At 38.3% G+C, this 20000-nt stretch overlaps 3 protein-coding genes across 3 annotated transcripts in view; 2 read left to right on the forward strand and 1 right to left on the reverse strand.

Moving 5' to 3' along the window:
• Positions 1 to 9565, forward strand: part of LOC125038472 — a 10135-nt gene extending 570 nt beyond the window's left edge. The window contains exons 2-8 of the mRNA XM_047631952.1: positions 766 to 939; positions 1437 to 1623; positions 1728 to 2341; positions 4034 to 4165; positions 5708 to 5930; positions 8958 to 9102; positions 9221 to 9565. Coding sequence (XP_047487908.1) covers positions 766 to 939; positions 1437 to 1623; positions 1728 to 2341; positions 4034 to 4165; positions 5708 to 5930; positions 8958 to 9102; positions 9221 to 9518 — 1773 coding nt within the window. The 3' untranslated portion in view covers positions 9519 to 9565. The remainder of the gene's footprint in view (positions 1 to 765; positions 940 to 1436; positions 1624 to 1727; positions 2342 to 4033; positions 4166 to 5707; positions 5931 to 8957; positions 9103 to 9220) is intronic.
• A 2257-nt stretch (positions 9566 to 11822) lies between these two features.
• On the reverse strand, positions 11823 to 19281 carry LOC125039314 (mitochondrial import receptor subunit TOM40 homolog 1-like). Its single transcript, XM_047633156.1, has 6 exons — positions 19018 to 19281; positions 15183 to 15297; positions 14901 to 15048; positions 14163 to 14400; positions 13846 to 14025; positions 11823 to 13647 (listed from the first exon to the last, which is right to left on the reverse strand). Exons 1-6 carry the CDS (start codon positions 19175 to 19177, stop codon positions 13508 to 13510), a joined length of 981 nt encoding a protein of 326 aa, XP_047489112.1. The 5' UTR covers positions 19178 to 19281; the 3' UTR covers positions 11823 to 13507.
• A 448-nt stretch (positions 19282 to 19729) lies between these two features.
• The window catches only part of LOC125039926 (selenoprotein K-like), a 6089-nt gene continuing 5818 nt past the window's right edge, over positions 19730 to 20000 (forward strand). The window contains exon 1 of the mRNA XM_047634298.1: positions 19730 to 19884. Coding sequence (XP_047490254.1) covers positions 19866 to 19884 — 19 coding nt within the window. The 5' untranslated portion in view covers positions 19730 to 19865. The remainder of the gene's footprint in view (positions 19885 to 20000) is intronic.

Below are 20000 nucleotides of genomic sequence, written 5' to 3' on the forward strand. Positions count from 1 at the left end.
ATACTGTAAGAGAGAGAGAGAGATACAGTCTCTATAAAGAGAGAGAGAAAATACAGTAAGAAAGAAATATAAATATAGTAAGAGAGAGAGAGAGATACAGTCTCTATAAAGAGAGAGAGAAAGAGATATTGTAAGAGAGAGAGAATACAGTAAGAGAGATATAGTAAGAGAGAGAAAGAGATATTGTAAGAGAGAGAGAGAAATACAGTAGAGAGAGAGAGATACAGTCTCTATAAAGAGAGAGAGAGACACACACACACACAGAGAGAGAGAGAGTTTAAAGTTAACGTTTAATGTTTAGTTTTGATTCCACTTATTACAATGTATATTCTTGGTGTGACATAATGTCTGTTTCATTTTGCTTCTAAACTATCCCCTGTGTGCAAGGAATGGCCGAGGTTACCATCCACTGGCGGCGAGGGATTTGAACGCAGGTCAGCAAGATTGCTAGACGAGAACGCTACCGCTGCACCACACAGCACAGAGAGAGAGAGAGATACAGTCTCTATAAAGAGAGAGAGAAATAAAGTATGAGAGAGAGAGAGATGAGAGATAGAGAGAGAGAGATACAGTCTCTATAAAGAGAGAGAGAGAGATACAGTCTCTATAAAGAGAGAGAGAGAATTACAGTAAGAGAGAAAGAGAGAAATACAGAAAGAGAGTTAAAAATACAGTAAGAGAGATATAGTAAGAGAGAGAGAAAGAGAGATACAGTAGAGAGAGAGAGGAGACGAGAGAGAGAGAGAGTTTAAAGTTAACGTTTAGAGGAAGAGGAGAGCATTGGCGTCGGCGGGGGGCGGCGCGGCGGAACAAAGGAGTGGCGTGGTAACGGTCGTGGCGGCGGCGGCGGCGGCGGACAAGTTCAAACCCACGCCACTGCACCCGAGTCGCCCCACGACGCCGCCGCCCACGCTCGCACGACTCGGCACAGAGCCCATGGTAAGTAGAAGAGACAGCATTTGCTTGGGGAATACACCCTGATATAGTTTAGGAGGAATATTTAAGCTTGTAAGACTTTTCGGGAGTTAAACTTGACCCTTCCCCCCCTTCTCTGTGGAGGCAAGGAACCTTGAGGAGTTCGATGGTTTCCTGCTGGCGGGATAGGCGTTCTTTGTGCGGCAGACGCCTCGCTTCTTTAGAGGCGTTGTATTGAAAGATGCGTCCCTTTTTAACTCCGCTTTTAGAGGAATAGGGAGATAGGCCTACCCGCATTGCTGGTGGCGTGGGTTGTAAGGCAAGGCGGGTTTCGGCCGACGCGGGGCTCGCCTTCGCATCCGCTCTTGGTAGCTAGGGCCTTGAAGAGCTTTGGAAAGTTGTGCTCCTAAATACTCTCGGTATTAGTCATGTTTGTATAAATTTTTTTGGATATTTTCTTAGGCCTATACATCCAAGCTATTCAAAAATGCTGAATTAATTCTGATTTTCTTTTTTTCCAGACTGAGGAATCTCCTGCATCATGTGCACTGGATATAACAAAGAGGATGTTGGGTCGAGCAGGATGTTTGGAGATGTGGAAAGAGGAATGTGGGGTTATGGTGAACCTCTTTTATCACGCCTTACTCCAACCTTCACACATAGACCGTGTTCTCCTACGTGGGTTTATGGCCGACTTCATTAGAAAGTGTAAGCATTTTTCCCAAGTATTTGGTGTGTGTTTAAGTCTTATGAAGAAGAAACATTTGTATGGTTAATGATAGATTTTTAAAGAAATTTTTCCTTTGTTCCAGGGTGCGAAGAAATTGAAGGAGAAGATATGAATGCATTATTCGAAGTTCGGCACGAACTTCAGAAATGCGCGTCTTTCATCACCTTGGCTCTGCTTCATGCTAACCTCCTCCCTGATGATAGCATCCCTTTGGAGAAGCTAAGAACTCTGCCATTAGATTCAAAATGGGATGGAGGGTTAACAATCCCAGCAGGGATGTTAGACATCTGTAAAGATAGTCTATTTCCCCTGAATAATTTTCTACTCTTGTCTGCAGAGGTGCAACAGTGTGGATGGCAGGGAATAAAGTCAGGGGCTGGGAATACGTACATAAGAGTGCTGGGCAGTTTTTTACAGGCAGTAGGATTGTACAGGAAGGGAGACTTAACTGGTAGTCTACAGGTCTTGGAGGCTATCCCTAGGCATTTGTGTGGATCAGAATTGGAGGGTTGTGTGTTATGGCTGACAGGGCTAGGCTTGGCCAAGCTTGGGAAGCCTCATACAGCTTTGCTGAAGCTTGAGGCAGCTGTGAAGGCATGCGAGGCCTGTCTCCCTGCAGTCTTTAACATTTCCTGCATCTTTCATCAGACAGATATGGTGACTGCAGAGCTCGAGTGCCTGGCATTGTTAGCAGCGGTAAGTATAGTAGTGATAGGCATCTTTGGAAATTTTAGGTTTAGATTTTTAGGACTCGATGTAATTATTAAATTGCTCCCAAGAAATCATTTATAGCACGATAGTTATAGTGGAAGAAAGCATTGTTTGCTGTGTTAAGGTAAGTAATGCCAGTTTTTGTCTACTATTTACTTATCCTTTGTATCTAAAGTTCTAGTAATTGAAGTTGAACAGCAGGTTTGGTTGTATTTGAAAGGGAAATTGTAAGTCCCTGAAATCTGACCATTTCATTCGGTTCTGCTCAATAGTAAAAGGATTCGGTGAAGCTTGATAATGATATGCATCTATCAGGACAGTTGTAGCATCATTCCCGAGTGAAGTCAAAACCTAAGGAAAGCTAGTTATTCTCTTCAGTATGGATACACTACACTAGGGCAGATTATGTTTTTGTAGAAGACGAAAATTGCAGACATGAATGGTTGAATAGTTATTCATAGCGCAAGTCCCCTCATTGCTCCAGTGTTTCCACTCTTAATTTGCCATACATACCAGGTGAAAATATTTGAGGGATGGATTGCACATCACACATTGGCATTGCCTAATGTCCTTAGTCACAACATGTTAATTAATTTTTAATTAAATTGTGTGATGTGATGTTGAAGACTTAGTCTGAGTGTCCATACTGTAAAGAATTAATGCTGCAATTGTATTATTACAGTTGCTGTACCTTCAGATTTTGTAAGAACGGTTCTTTAGACCAGTTACTACACAGAATTAGTCGACCTATCAGCAGTAGCCACTTCCTATAAAATCCGCCCGAATGGTCTAGCATTCCTGGAGCAGTTGTACTTCACCGCCAGCTTCTGCACGGGAATGTATAGGCTGCACATTTCTTTATTCGTTACTTTGTCACTAAGACGAGTCCATCTAGTCCAGTCCTCCCAGTACTTGAAGAGAGCTGAGTGTTATGGATGGGTGTGTCTCTGGTGCATGTTGTTTTCCTAGTCATGACTAGAGATTTCACACTCATCCATTTAGCTTTGGCATAATCAGCAGTAGCATACCCCAGCCCTCCTTAATCTTGGTTCTGGTGCTTGCTAGAAAAGGTAAGTACATATTTATACTCTATTTTGCTTTGAGGAGGAGCAGCAGGTGGTGGTGACTGGAGATTTGAAACTTGTAATCCACTTACATGTAGCCAAGTGTCCTAGGTAGGAACTACCACTGTGGTAGGGTTGACATGTTTCCCATCACAGTGATAGTACCTTACTGGGAGCTGTGGCACACCCGCCAAATTTCCTTGTAACCACATTTCAGATAACCATATCAATATTATATCCAGCCACCAGAGCCTCACTGCTCTGTGGTGTTATTTCTATCAATAAAGCAGAAATATCCAAAAAATTTGATTTTCCTTAATTTTCCTTCAGTTTTTGGTGGAGGGGAATGCATTCAGAGCTTAAGGATTTTAAGATTGTGCATATTTAGGATTTATGTACATAATCATGCTACAGTATAATAAAGATACTCCTGTTCATAATATAATTTGAATAAGCATAAGCTTCTACTTGCATATGTATTTTGAATACACTTCTAGTGTTGAACAAGCAGAAAAAGTTCAATTAGTAAATACTTGCATAGTAAATTAATGAAATAAGCCAAAGAAAAAAGTTACAAAAACAGACGCAAGATTGCCTATTCCTTCATCCTTAGGGTAGGGAGGAGAAAAGTGAGAGTGCAGTCCCTAATCTCCAGGCTGCTCTCTTAGGTCTCTACCAGACCAGGCCTGCTGATTTACAGATACGGGCTCAGTACCTGCTAGCAGCTCGCTGCCTACAGATGAAGGTGAACATTAAAGCTTTGCCTTTACTTCTTCAGGGGTAGGCATACTCTGGAATGATTACATTTTTACTTAGTGTGTATTTCCACACAGTAAAGGGTAAAATTTAACATTGGAAATGGAATGAGTAGTTTTTGAAAATTAAAATTGTTGAAACGGTAATTTTTAGCAAAATAAACCTGAGATTTTTACATTGTTAGGTATGTAAAGGCCTGTCCATACAAGTGGGGCAACTGGAAAAGCAGCAATTCCTGAGAGGGTGACTAGGAAATAGTGGCTTGTCTGCCCATGACATCCTCTACTCCTGTCTGCCCATGTGCCCATAAATCATGCCCAATTATATAGACAGGTCTAAACGCCTATCAAAAAGCAAACCAGTGGAATACCAATACCCATTCTCAACAAAAACATCAATGGTTCAGCTGCATTAGGCCACCTACTATTAATACAGGTTTCTACCAGCCCCCCATCCCTTATTGTCACCATGGTGTGGGGGGCTTAGGAGGTGGAAACTGTTTTTCTTCTAATTTTCCTTTTCATCCCCTTCTGTCCACTTATCCAAATTGTTTACTATTATTTGCCCCTTTTTGCCATAATGCTGTGTAACCTTTGATGCTTGGTACATTTGACTATTGGCCATTCTGGAAATCCACAAGCATTGCTTTACTGAACAAAAAAAACAGCACTTAGAGGCTTTGCCTCCAAACCCCACCTTATTGCTATATTTTTGTATATGCCACTAATGACCTTAAGTTGATATGGCAGAAAAATTTCAATAAATACACAACTACCTGTCTGGCCACTAATCAAGTTATATCTCACAATTGCCTGTACACCAGGCAAAGGTAGGGGATCACTCCTTCCTTGGACCTCAGCCCTTGCTTCAACTAATTTTGCAGGGTCTTTTCTTCTCCATTCCTTTTCCTTTTCTTCTTCATCCCCTTCTCATATCCACTTACCTGAATTGTTAACTACTACTATCCCTTTTTGTCACAATATTTTACCATAATATTGTGTAACCTTTGATGCCTGGTACATTTGTTTTTGACCATTGACCATTCTAAAATCCACCAATATTGCTTTACTGAAGTAAAAACCTTTTATTACCTGGGGGTTGTCCACACAAGATGTTTGGCAGGCATTACTCGTATACAATTTCTGCTTTTGCCCAATATGGGCCCTGGTCATTCCACTGGGGTGCACATCACTCATCACAGATTACCATTTGTATCTCCAGAGAATACTGATATTCTCTGGTATAAATCTAAATGTAAAATATACAAATGTGGATTGTCCTTGGCTAACTGGGGTTCTATTCAGAGGATAAGTGAACTGCTCTGAATTTTTTTTTTTTTTTTTTTTTTTATAAAAATAAAATCTTCCATTGATTAGTTCAGTAAGAGTTGTCCTTCTGCAGCTACATAAGTAGTAAACAAGGGTTGAATAGGTTTTCAGAATCAAACTTTTTGAAGTGGCAGTTTACCAAAAATGAGGTGATTTTGAACATTGATATCACTTCATTATTAACTGAATCCCAATGTCAACAGATGCACAAAGAAGCAAGTAACAAGTTCTCATATCTGTTAGAGAAGTTAGAAGATTCAGCAATAAAATCTTCAACTGCTAAAGGCAGTGTCTGGCTGCAGAGTGAAGACCAAGTTCCTGAAGTACCTTGTAAGGAAAGTGTGATAGTTCAAGCTGCCATTGCCCATCTGGGAGAGCAGAATATTCACTCTGCTCTTGAAATCTTGCTGAAGATTGATTGTGAAGGTGAATGTTATACACTTTTCATTTTAAGAAGTAATGACTAAATTAAGGGCTGAGATATTTTAAAGCTATAAGATGATATTGGGAAAGAAATCTAGGTTTGCATATTACTTGTTCCATCATGAATGCAAATTACACCTAGAACTAGAAACCTAGCTTGATAGCCAAGGGCATGGATTATGGGTCCAAATTAGTAGTAATAAATAGTATCAATGGCATCATGTTTATGACCAGTACTTGTATGGTTAAGGTTGTATCCATTACACTGGGGGGAGCTTAGTAGATGGGGACTGAGGCCCAGAGTGGTCCTTGGCTCTCGCCTCAACTAATTTTGCATAGTCTTTTTCATCTCCCCTCCTTCTGTCCACTTATCCTAATTAATTCATTTTTGCCCTTTTTGGTACACTACTTTTATCATAATGATATTTTACCTTTGATGTCTGACACATTTATTTGTTTTGACCATTACCCATTCTGGAAATCCACAAACATTGCCATCTTGAACAAAAATAAATAAGTAATATCCATTAAATTATGTTTCATCTGGCATAGATAGGATAAAATCGTAATGTAGAGTCCAGGGAGAACATAATATTGTAATTGTGAGATATTAACAATGGAATAATAATGCGGTGTCGGTAAGGTAAATTTCTACCCAATGAAATTTATGCTGTTATATACAGAAAAGAATGAATCCTTCCCCAGAGTCCATTGTGTTAAAACTTGGAAACACAACAATCACTACTTTTCTTAGTCTTAAAATCCTTTATTTGTGAGTGAAGAGATAAAAAAAAATTAATAATAATAATATAGATATATATATAACGATATAATATATATATATATATATATATATATATATATATATATATATAATGAAGTGTAGTTTCACATGGTCAGTCCTAAATGGACTAGGAGCTAAAGCAAATGTTAATTTTTTCTAATGTATTTAAAAACATGTAATTTGCTAAATAGAAAACATGGCATTTTTTAGGGGTCCAGATAGAGTTCACCATGAAGATTGAATAATGTATATTAAAAATAACCACCCCACTCTCTTGCTCATTGTTGTCATCAGGGGCTTAGGAAATGGGGACTGAGGCCCTGCTGTGGAACTCAGCCTTCGCCTCAACTAATTTTGCATGGTCTTTTCTTCTCCTCCTTTCCTTTTCCTTTTCTTCATCCCTTTGTCCTGTCCACCTATCCTAATTATTAACTCATTTTTACCACAATACTTTATAATAATGCTCCCTACTCCCTGAGAATTATTGGGTAAAAAAGAAAAATTCTGAAAATGAAGTAAGACAACAGGTGTTTGATACTCATAGTATAACTCGCTAATTATGTATAAATTGAAAATGGATACCTTTTCAATATAGGAAAAAATGATGGATCTTTAATTCTACTCATTGATAAGACTTTGAGATTCCTATAAATATGTCTATCACAAATTAATATGCAAGACATTCAGAATCTATTTGTCTAGTTTTCTTAATTTTACTGTTAAATAAATTCTTCAGGCATTTTGTTGACCTATCCTCTTGAAGCCCTTCTTTCGTTTTCCCTCTCTTCTTCATCCCTTTCTGTCCACATATCCAAATTGTTAACTCATACTTACCCTTTTTGCTACAACCCTTTACCATATTGCTGTGTGACCTTTGATGTCTGGTTCATTTGTTTTTGACCTTTGACCATTTTGGAAATCCTCAAACATTGCCTTACTGAACCAAAAAGCTCCACCTTATTGTTGTGTTTAGTATACGCCCCCCCCCCCCCCCCCCCAATCCCTTGCCCGATGTTGTCGTGGTGGGGCTTAGGAGGCGGAAACTGGGACCCAATGCTGGGGAACTCCTCAACCTTGGGACTCAGCCCTCGACTCAACAAATTTTGCATGGTCCTTTTTTTCCCCCTCCTACTTTTTCCTTTCTGTCCGTTCACCAACCCCTTCTACTATCCACTTCCTAAGGTGTGAGAGCCGTGCTGAAAGGATGAAAGGCTGACTTTGTGCCAGTCCTGAACGGCCTGAGGGAGCCATGGGCACGGTATTCCCCTGCTTTAGTTGTCTAGCCCTTACCCCTCGAGGGACCCTGAGGGGTGGACCGTTTCTCTCCCCAACATACTCCAGGCTTACCATGGCCAACAATGAAGATTTTATACCATTATTAGATAGCACATTTATTTTGCTTTAATAATGGTATGGTTAATGGTTAAGAGGCAATGAGGCTTGCCTCTTCATCAAATAGCACCACCAATTCAAACTCGCCCGATTCCCTGACCCCAGCCTCTCCTTTGACCACGACTCTGAACACTACAACTAATACCCCCTCCTCAATGCCTACTAGTACAGTATCCACCCTAATCAACACCCCAGGAGACATTTCTACTCTCCCAACATGCTCAACTTCAACAACAATACCCCCACAACCTTCTTCATCAACTACCCCATCCTCCCTTATTACTACCTTACAACATTATTGTCCACCTCCCCACACTACTCCCTCTTCCACACGCCCCAACTACCCCATCCTCCCTTATTACTACCTTACAACCTTATTGTCCACCTCCCCATACTACTACCTACCTCAACACTACTCCCTCTTCCACATGCCCCTGTCCTTCTACTACCCCCATCTCTACAAAATTCTTAAATACTCTATTTAGCCCAGCCAAATGGGACCGATTTTTCGTGATCCCTCCCACAGCTTCTCACACTTTCTGCTTTGACAACCTGTTTTCATTCCTCAAATGCATATACATCCTTTACTTGCTCTAACCCCTATACATTACCTTACCCGACCTTAAATCATTTACTCGTCAATTCCTTTGCCCAGCTTTGACAACTAACCACCCTTCACTACCATTTACTATAGCGCTACATGACCTTAGATGTCTAGCACATTTATTTGCTTTTAACCATTAACCATTAGTATACGCCACTAACTATCTTGGATGAGGCAGAAAATTTTCAATAAACAAATATCCTCCTGAAGTACGTGATCATACCATAATTCTTTCCTTCCTCTCCCCAAGATTTGGAACACGAGAAATGTGATGCCTATGGAAAAGAAGGGAAAGAGAAACTAAGAATTTTTACTACAGCTGCAGGATGTCTGACAAAGATAGATGCTCTGGTTAAGTTGGGGAAGGAGATGGAGGCATTGAAAGTGTGTGTTAGGTAAGACTTTTACACTTGTGTAATCAGAGTTTGTATGGACATCAGTTTACACAAAGAAAGATAATCAATTGGTGTTGATTTCTGACAATATATATTGCTCTAATTATGGTTGATACAGGTTGGACCAAGCACTGTCGTGGGTGAGATATGCAAAAGTGTTGGAAAACAAAGGATGGGAGTTGGTAGGCGTCATGCTGAAGGCGTTACTCTACTCATGGCTTGCATATCTTCATGGTGTCAAGAAAAGTAAACAGAACCAGTGTCATTACCAGAGGAGAGCTACACAGAATTGCAGGATGCTACAAGATGCACCATCAAGCCCAGCCTGTTCAGAGCTCACCCTAACAGAGTCCCTTGCTCTAGATAATGTCTATAGTTACTTGACATCAAAGCTTCAAGATCTTAGTGTGAAGTGATTGTTCTAGTATGAAAGAATACAAGATATTAAATGATCAAAATAAGATATTTTTTCTTTTATTGTTTGAAATTACCTTTGTTGATGATTTCACGGTAATTGTTTATGAAGAGTACTGTAGCCAGTATAATTTTTGTAGTTTCAATGCAAAGGATATTTAGAGTGTCTTCATCTCGCTCAAGACCGAACTAAGTTCAAAATCATGCAGCTGACATGGTACTCCAAGTGAATGTATGCTGTATTATTCATGTTTAGTTTTACATTTTATATTTTTTATTTATTTGTTTGTTTTTCTTTAATTTCTGGAAAATCTACATTCGTTTTTAGATAGGTCCCAAGGCATTTTGAACTAAATTTTCAATGTAATTTTTCCTATCTTTACACAGCAAGATGAGAAAGAATCAAAACATCAGGTAGTAGAGGAATAGTACTGGATAAATTAAGGTGCCCTGAACTTGTACTTATTTTCATTATTCATTTACTTTTCTGTCTTTTAAATAAAACCCAAGACTGAGAAAAGAATGTTTCAGACTGTATAGTAAGTAAATATGTTATATTTGCAAGTTGAAATCAATAGTTCATTTGACTGGGATGTATTGGTAATAAAGTTGTGTTACTCTTTAAATTGTGGATTGGGATGTATTAGTATCAAAACTATTTTTAAAAATTACATCCAAGTTGCTTATTTGGCTTAATATTTCACACCGAGACAAGTTGTTGGATGGGTCAAGTCGTTTGCTCTGTAGCTGTTTGAAGGATAATGAGAAATAAGTATTAGTAATCAGCAGTTGCTATTTAGTAACTTTAGCTGTAATTTTGCCATTAAGGAAACGTGTTTTATGTAATTTTAGATCTTACTACAGAACCCAAAGAAATTCTGAGGCCCCAATCCAGACGACTGTGCAGTGCCCATTAGGCAAACACTATAACCAAATAATTTCCCAATCCAACATTTAGAGGGTGGTTGGCAGGCATGAGTGTATGCCATTGTGCGATGTTTATGGACAACCACTACAGTCACTACCTTACCACAACTTGGTCTGCCACATAGACAACACATGTAAGCCTGGTGGTAGGTGGTAGCCGATGGCCACTGGGGACTGCTCAATCTGGTAACACTTTTAAACAAGTGTGAAATATCCAGTCACCGCCCACTGCCCATTCATCTGGATTGGGCTTAAGTAAATAATATTGCATTTTCTGAGGGTAACTATACATATGAATTATAATTTATAAGTAATTTACAGAAAACATTGGAAGAGAAACCAATGTAACTAACTGACCCATGATCATGGTGTATAATATGTTTTATATCTGCCTTTTACTTTTCTATTAAGAATAATCAAGTTTCAAAATTACTTGAATATGATGTGATGAATACAGGTGACTTGACCAAGTGTAACATAACGAAGTACAACATTCTAACAAGGGGCTTGATAACATTCAAAACTTTAGTAGTTATCTCACTGCTGTGGTAACATGTGACTGCTTGTAATTAATCAAGAAATATCTTTTGCATCTGCCATTATTCCACTTTGCATGGTAAAACAATCTACTTATAATATTGAAAATGAGAAAGTACATAATGTGATGAAAGGTAAATGCAAATTACTGCTCACCATTAGTAATCTTTATGCAGTGACTTCCTGGATCTTCCTGTCCATGATTTACAGATGAAACGTATTTTGATATATTATTTCTCTCTCGCTTGCATGGATATGGGAGTTTAAAAAAATAAATTAATTAATTAATTAAAAAAAAAAATAAAAAAAAAAAATAAAAATTAAAAATAAATAAAAAGTGCTGGTGCCACTGCTGGTATGTTGTGTAATGGTTAACAGTTAAGACAAATCATTGTACTAGACATCAAGGCCATATAGCACAATGGGAAAGTATAGTAGCAAAAAGGGGTTAGGAATTAATGGTTAATGATAAGGTTAAAGTTAAAAAATAAAAGTTATGGGTTTAAACAGTACTAGAAGGCAGTATGAGGGTGAGCTGATGGGGCATATTATAAGGTAAATGTTGTTAAAAGGGGAAGGAGTTAGGGGCTTAAGACTGGTATGTTGTGTAGCAATGCCCTTCTCTTCTTTTCAATCCACCTTAGCTCCCTACCCTAGTTTTTGTTTCAAACATTTTTTCTTCTTTCTTTCTTTCATAGAAATATTTAATGGAGTTCTGAAGCTTTGAGTTAGTTTTTGAGAAATACTTAAAGAAGTCATGATATACACCAAGATTAAAAATGTAGTACTTCGTAATAAGAAAAGACAATTCATTTTCTCGGGGAAGTAAATCAAAACCTTAGTAAAAGAAATGTCTGTCTGTTTTGTACATATTGTTAACAATTATCAAAACAATTCCAACAAGTGATGCTTATACTGACTGATTATCTACAAAGTTATCTTTTCTCTTTTCTGTGTCAAGAAGCATCATTATGAATAGATAGATGTGGTCCTGCTTCTTCATCCCTTCTCCCTGCTATCCCTTGGAGACTAGTACATGTGCTCATGCCACATGAGCTGTGCTCTGTTGACATCTCAACTCGTATTACAGTGTGGAGTCGTCCTACCCTATCCAGATGACAACAAAATCACATTTGTAAATAATAACAGAATGGTGCATCCTATTACATACATGAACTATATCACTTCAGTGTACTGGTTACTTTACAAAGACTCAACATACATACACACTACCTGTATATCTATATTATATTTATTAATTTTCCTTGAAGATGTAAATGTAAAACTTCCTAAATATGCCAGCACCATATAATGGCACTAACTTGTCCGTGAAGCAATTACACAAAAGACTCCAGTAAAGATGCCATACCCAAAGCAGTCTGCACTCAATGCCTCACCTAAAAACAATGGGACCAAGCTTTGTTATGACAACACAATCTGCTGACATATTAATGTAATGGTTAATATTCTCTTATCTGGTTATCTATACTGTACATTACATAACTGCTGCCATTCTATTTAAGTCCACGATCAGGGAATAGATATCTGATCATAATGATATGAGACAACAATTATTTTACTTCCATGCAATTCATGACAGGATAGCATAAAATGGCAAATCAGCTGGTTATATTCTTATACATGTACAAAATATAATATCTCCTCATTTTATCAATGCTTGTGTCAAAGGGATGGGGGAGGGGAATTTTTGTTTCTATCCAAATGTAAGGAACATAGTACTTCATATACTATTTTATGGTTTTGTTGAAAGGTTAGTGGAAACTACCTATGAAAATCCTTGTAGGCATAAGCACTGAATTAATGTGTATTAGCAGGCTTCCTTTCATGCTAAAACATGTGCATATACTTTTGCATATATGTGCATATAGTTTTGCTTGTTTAATTGCCTGCAATGCAATGGATACTTTTTATAAAGAAAGGGGAATAAAAACTTGATTACATTCACCACTTCATGATCCTTATCAAATGTTGATGTGCTGGGATAACTTAACAATTCAAATTTAAAGCTGCATTTTTAGTGGAAAAAAACATTTGTCCTGATAAGTCCCTTCTATTTCTTTTTTTTCTTCCATTTTCTGCTTTACTGTTTCAGACTGTAGCATTAATCAAAGCACCAAACTAGCAAAGGGAAGGGCAAAATAAAAGTTTCATCTTGAAAGGAATGATAACAAAGGTAGCAGACACACCATTCTTCTAAACCTCCACAGTCCACAAGAATAAAAGGGAGGCAGAAACACAGGTTTGTATCACTGGCCCACACACACCACCAGTCTCTTTTCCCCATTGCAACAAAGAATACCTAGTACAAGTGGGAATACACTGGCAACAACTTACTGTAATTTTCTGATTTTCCCCTGATCTATTTACAATCCATTACCCCTATACAATGTTTTTTATCCTACACACACCTTTGACACTAGTCACACCAGAGACTGCCAGTGCAGGGAATAGGGTATCGGTCAAATCCCATTTGGCAATCATATTACTGTACACCAACATTCACTCATTATCCAATTATAAATCCACAGCCTAATTTGAACTGATTCTTGGGATGGTTGAGCATGGCAGACAAAGCCAGTGTAAAGGGTAGTGGTAGCAGCTTCTTTTCCATCACTGCTCCTACAGTCCAGTTAGAGTCCAGTGTCCCTGCAAAGGCAAATTACAATTTTACATGTGTAAGCATAATTATATCAAATATATCTTTGCACAGCATAATATTACCAGTAGTATAATGGCAAAAGTTTTATGGATTCCTGTAAAAGCACTTGAGAAAATGACTTTCCAAAGCAATAAGTGTACATGATCACAATATTTGTTGGATTAGAGATCAGACAAGATACTAACCTCTAAAAACTGTATTAGCTTTGGGAATCTCCAACTGATATGCCATAGAGGCAACAGACTCCTGCATTCGTAAGCTTGTTTCCAATTCTACACCAAACTGCAGCTGCTCTGTTGCCTTCTGATAATAACAGAGGTGGATACCTGCACCTCCTAGGGTGCCAGAAGCTGTGAAATTATCTCCTGTCAGGAAATGAAATAATTACTTGTTAATAACAATGCATTAGACAGATGGCTAAAAGATAGTTCATTCCTGTTATATCACAGAAGAGTTCTTATATTAATTTATTATAACTAAGAAATGACTGAGTAAATCTTACCTGAATATCTCCCAGCCATTGAATAAACAGCAATGTGCCCTCCGGGAACTTGAGAACCATACTGGTATGCTAATTCTGTGCCAAGAGCCAGTTTCTTGGTCACTTGCTGAAGATAATGCATCACTGCCACTCCTGAACCATTGATCACATCTATATTACCTAGAGTAACGGATGCAGTGAAGTCAGAACCACGCCAGTCTGTGGTCAGCTGTGTAGCCTGCCACTTACTCTGTTGGATCTGTCATGGATAAACAAGGTAGATGAGTTTCTTAGCAATTTTGTCTACATTTAATGCTTTACAGATATTCACAAACACCACTTCTTTCTTACTGTATCTCTTTTCCATCTAGATCTCCCTTATTGGAGCTATTATCCCCTTAACTAAACCTTTGTACTTTTTTTTGCTCTTTCCTTCAACCTTCCCTTCATTTTCCCTTCCTTTAAATCAACATTAAAAAAACTTCAAACTTTATTTCAGTAGTTTTAAATAATACACCTGCTGTGTGTAGCCTTCCCAGTCACATGTCAGTATCAATTTATTACCTTCACCTTTACCTTTAACACAAATGCAACTCTCCCCCCCCCACACACACACACACCCCGATTCACTCATTCACATGCATTCACCTATTCATTCATTAATTCACTCACTCATCCACCCATCAAACCACTAACTGCCCATCCTTCCAGCCAGTCCCTAATTCACTCACAGTACATCAATTTCAGATCAATACTCACCTGTGCAACAAACTTGGCTCTGAGATTTGGTGAGACTTGGTGAATGATGTTTGCATTGAGGTTGCCTGAAGGGTCTACATCCCCTAGCATAACAGGGTATGCTTCAGAAGGTGATACTTGATGTGTCCCTACAAAAGTTGCACCAAACCTGTAATAATTGAAATAATATTAAGTCAAAAGCTTAAACAACATAAACATCATCTTCAACCAAGTATACTTGTGAACTGCCAATTTCACAGAAAGAAATTTATAATGCCACATCCTGCTGGACTGCTGTCTTACCTGTAGCCAGGTGGTTGCATAGTGGAGAAGTTGACTGTGTGTGATACCTGAAAGTGGTTGCTCAGACCTTTGTTCAACATGAACTTTCCTCCCTCAAACATCACAGGGAAAACATCTGAAACAAAACATTTCTTACCACTCTGTTTTTGAAACATATGCACATGCTGCAAGTTATAAAAATATTTGGATTTCCAGCAAATGCCTGGCTCTTGAAGTAAATATTTTTAGATTTAAGAATGTGTTCTATACAAATACAAATACAACAATAGTAAAGGAGCAAGAAGCCACCACAACCACTACACCTATCAGCACTTAAACAAAGATACAAAAAACTTCACTACATATATCTTAGTACAGTGATTCTCAACCTGTTGCATAAGAACACACTTAGTCCTGATTACCCTTCTAGTGTGCCATTTGGTACTTTAGCATGTCTGTATTTCATGGTTTGAAATTACAGCATTTTTTGGTCTGAATCCTAATTTCCTGTCAATTTTTGCATTTCAGTATGAGCTTTCCATATGATCTAGCTCTATCATAATGGCAGGCTACCATTGCACCTCTGTAAACAAATAGGTTAGGTCCCAGGAATCACACAAACATCCTCATAAATTATTCTAAATAAATACAATAATGTACAGGGGACTGTAAAAAAAAAAAAAAAAGTTATTATAGGTTATTTTACATAAACTTCTTTGATTTCAATTATCAGTAAATATAATCTAGCAATCTAGATCCTCCACAGCACAATTTCCACGATGGAAAACTGGCATTTGTTAGGGCATGGAGGTTAATGGCAAGCATTATTTACATTTACCAAAGATCAAGAAGACATACCAGTACATCACATATCACCCCCAACACAATTATCACCACACACATAATAACAGTCCTTCCTACCTAAACATTACACATCAATGCCCCCCACCCCCAATCCAACCATCTTCTCTTTCCATTCCCCAAGGAGGAAAAACCTAACCAACTGATGCAGCTGAGAGTGAGCCTACAGTAAACTATTATATAAAGAGGACACTGAAACCTGAATCCAGATGCTAATGTATCTCTAGAGAACAAAAAATGAAGGTCTTTAGAAGGGGGTGCCTTGGAAAATGGGCGTATAGAAGTTAGACTTATCTGTAAACCTCATGTAGATAATTCACACTGAACAAGTTGTAAACAAAACAACATGGGGATGAACAAGGAATCATGCATTTCCCTGCTCTCCCTGTATAAGCTAGTCTAAGCTAGCTGAGACAGACTACAGCAAGATGCTAAAAGTAACCCAAGATCATAGAGGAAGAATGTACTCTTGAACATAAAAAAGGGTGAGGATTAATGTTAGCAGCTTTCACCCCTTTTGCTGAGTATGTAATTCAGTTTTTGTATTAGCCAAATTTCACAAGTTGCTTAGGTGCATTTATTCAGGCACTTTTATTTTGAAAATTGTATATTGTGTTATGAGAGATAATATTTAGCATAATAATCTATATAGATGTCTTTAGTTATGTTTTCCCTACAGTCATGGCATATGCTCTAAGATACCCTTTGGTACCAATTAGAAATTCATGGCCTACTTTTACTTTAAAGAAGCCAGCAAATTTATATAATCAGCTGGAGTTTCCAAATTCTAAAAATCTATTTTTCTTAAATAAAAGTTATACAGTTTTTCAAAATATCCCCAGAAAACTTTCCATGGAGCTGCATCTTCTGGAACCTTTTCTGGTAGACTTTAGTGCATGCCTCTTTAGGCCAAATCTCCATGATTACTGTACAGTATTCTGTCACAACTGCTTTAAGTAATATCTCCTTCCATGAAGCTTTCCTGTGGCCTTATGAAACATAGGGAAGTCACATGAGGCCAAGTCTGGATTGTACAGTGTGGCCCATTCATCTCATACGATACAATTTCAAAATATTCACTATTTACTGAGTATTGTATGCAGGGGCAGTGTCCTTTTGGAGGATATAGGTCTTAATGTCATTCCCTGGCAGCTTCTCCTAGAAACAGTTGTGAACAAGCAAGTAGTGAAGATGAACTTGAAGAGAACCATCTGGAGCATTGTCATAATCTCCATGCTAACCCAAAAGCAAACAAACCTCCTCCCTGTATATTTAAGGTAGAGTTCAAACTGGCTTTACTTGACAGAATATAAAAAGTGGCAATTCGTATGCCTGGAGCCTACAGTACTGCTGGACACAAAAAGTATTCCCTTCCTGATATTTCCAATCAAAAGTGGGGTATCCACTCCAGATACGTTAAGCTAAATTCAACTTGCAAGGATCTAGCTGTAAAATAAACTTAAAGGAATAGTGTTTCTGGTGAAAGGCACCCAAAGGGTTGATGGTCCCTAATGGTGTGATTATTTTGGTTATCATACTTATAATAAAGCATTTTTACTAGTTAAATAATCCATTGGTTATAAAAGTGCCTGAATCTTAATCATTAAAATAACAGCTGATCTGAACCAGTGACAATTTCCACAGTATATCTGGAGCTATCAATCGAGCCAGTGATAACAAACATTATTACACACCTTACTAACAAAACAGAGTATATCTCTAGGTTGCCTTCTGTGACTGAATTATGCATTTTCATGGGATAAGTTTGAAAAAGCTTTGTAAAAATGTCTACTGCATACTCCTGCATATAAGTCACTATTTGAAGCTAAAAATCTCTCACCAAAACCAGAGGTAACTTATATGCTGAATATAAAAAGTAAAATATCACCACCAATAAAGGGTAAACATGTGAAACTGCCTGCCTAAAACTCATAGTACACAGCTTCCCATAACTCTCGCAGCCCATCACAATAATTTCCTACTGAAACTTAAGTTTGGTAAGCCTATCTAACGAAGAGATTATGGTTCATGTTACCGAGAGACAAACAGAGATAGGGGGAAATGGATACTGCCATCTTACAGAGCATAAGAAATAGAGTAATAAACAACAATTACAGCTGCTGCCTCATATTTACCATGACAAAAATCCTCTGTATATAAATAGAAGGCAGGAAAATTAGGTTTGGATTTTTGATACCCTGGTTATGGGTCTTCGTCTCTGGAAGATGCATCGCTCTCCGTGACAAATACCTAGATTATAATAATAGCCCTGACATAACTAATAGGGTTGTGTAGGTTAGGTGAGGCTGGTTTACTTTAGGTTTGAACTTACTTGCACCTAAAGTATTTTAGAAGAAAAGTGTCTAAAAATTTTTATTTTCCTTTCTATACAATTAGGCTCGGGAGGTGGAACTGCTTTACTAATAAGGATTGTCTTAACCACCAAATATAAGCCTAATCCTGAATTATACATCCGAATCTTAGTAGTCGTCTTGCTAGCGAGGTGTCTGAGCAATGCTGGCCTTAGCCAAAGGAATAGAGATTAAATAGGTTTGCAAACTCTGCTACATGACTGGACTTTTCATTGCAAATAAGGTCATAGTAAGTCTCTTTTTGTGGCTTTTACCTTACTTTGCATTTTTAACATTACTTTACCACATCTCTTCCCATCTCTGATTTCATGCAAGCTCATGATATAACTAAGAGAAAAATCTATAACATCTGGGAGGGAGCAAAATTACCGCTCATCATCAGAACCTAATTCAACATAAGTCCCCTACACCTAATTTCCCGAGACATCAAGAGATAATGATATTTCAAAACGCAAATTCGAGAGCATTATGAAACACAAACGTCCCCTCCCACCTACTTAAATCCTTTCCCTCGACTTCGGCACATGGCTGTTGTTTTCCCGTGCACCCTTGGCACTGCAGGCACCACTTCCAAGACAACCCCAGAGAGTTAAAGGTGATAAAAAGTGTAAGAAATGCTTTACCTTTACACTGTTTGTGAATGTCTTCCATCGTCCCTGGATTCTCGATTCTCCCCTCTTTTTCCTCGACCTTTTTAGAGTCATCTACGGGCGTGACGGTGGGCGGCGTGGGCGCAGGGGGTGGAGGAGGTGTTGCAGGGCTGGCTGCATGAATATTACCCATAGTGATGTTGAATTAAGGCCGAGAGGAATGAAAAACCAGAAAGACGTGGATCTGAAGCAGTCCTCACGCGGGTCCTGCAGACGACTCGGGACGTCGGCTCAACACTGGCACTTCTTAGAACCACAGTCGGCTACGGCTTCTATTTTCTCACTTAATGATTGCATGTATTTTAAGTGCGTGTCTATTCAGCATCAATGTATCTACTGGCAATAAGAATATGTGAATAAAACTAAGATGGTGAATATAAATTTATGAAATTTCGTTAGAGTAATTGCATTATGAGTTCTGAGAACTTTTTCGATTATTTTCTATAGCAAGTGAAGTTTATAAACTACCGCAAGTGACATTTTGATAATACTAATAAATACCCACAATCTTTTGATAAACACTTTCTCCCACATTTCCCCCCGGAGAAAGAAAACTCTTACCATTTATAATGAATGATAGTCACTGGTCTCAAACAAGGCTATTTAACATGGAGCGACCCACGTCAGCCAATGAGAATCCTCCGATCTTCCAAGCTCGATTTTCATTGGTCAGCTCTCTACCAATGTCCGAGGAAAAGGGGAACATCTGTGTTGACATGACGTGTGTTTTGGTCTAGAGAAGAATTCCGGAGAGGGACGCAGACGGCGAGAGGGCGACGTTTTCCTTTTCTTTTGGGAGAAGAGGAAGGAGGAAGGGCACCATGCCGTACATATCGTCAAGTGAGTTTGCTCGTTTTTTTTAATGTGAATATTAATGGATTTGAGATCGTACTATCCACATTTAGTATAGTGGATTGACCCCTTATCGTGGCTCTGATAATGAGGTCGGTTTTCAG

This window comes from Penaeus chinensis, chromosome 3, assembly GCF_019202785.1.
Source record: "Penaeus chinensis breed Huanghai No. 1 chromosome 3, ASM1920278v2, whole genome shotgun sequence".
In the NCBI taxonomy this organism is placed as follows: domain Eukaryota; kingdom Metazoa; phylum Arthropoda; class Malacostraca; order Decapoda; family Penaeidae; genus Penaeus; species Penaeus chinensis.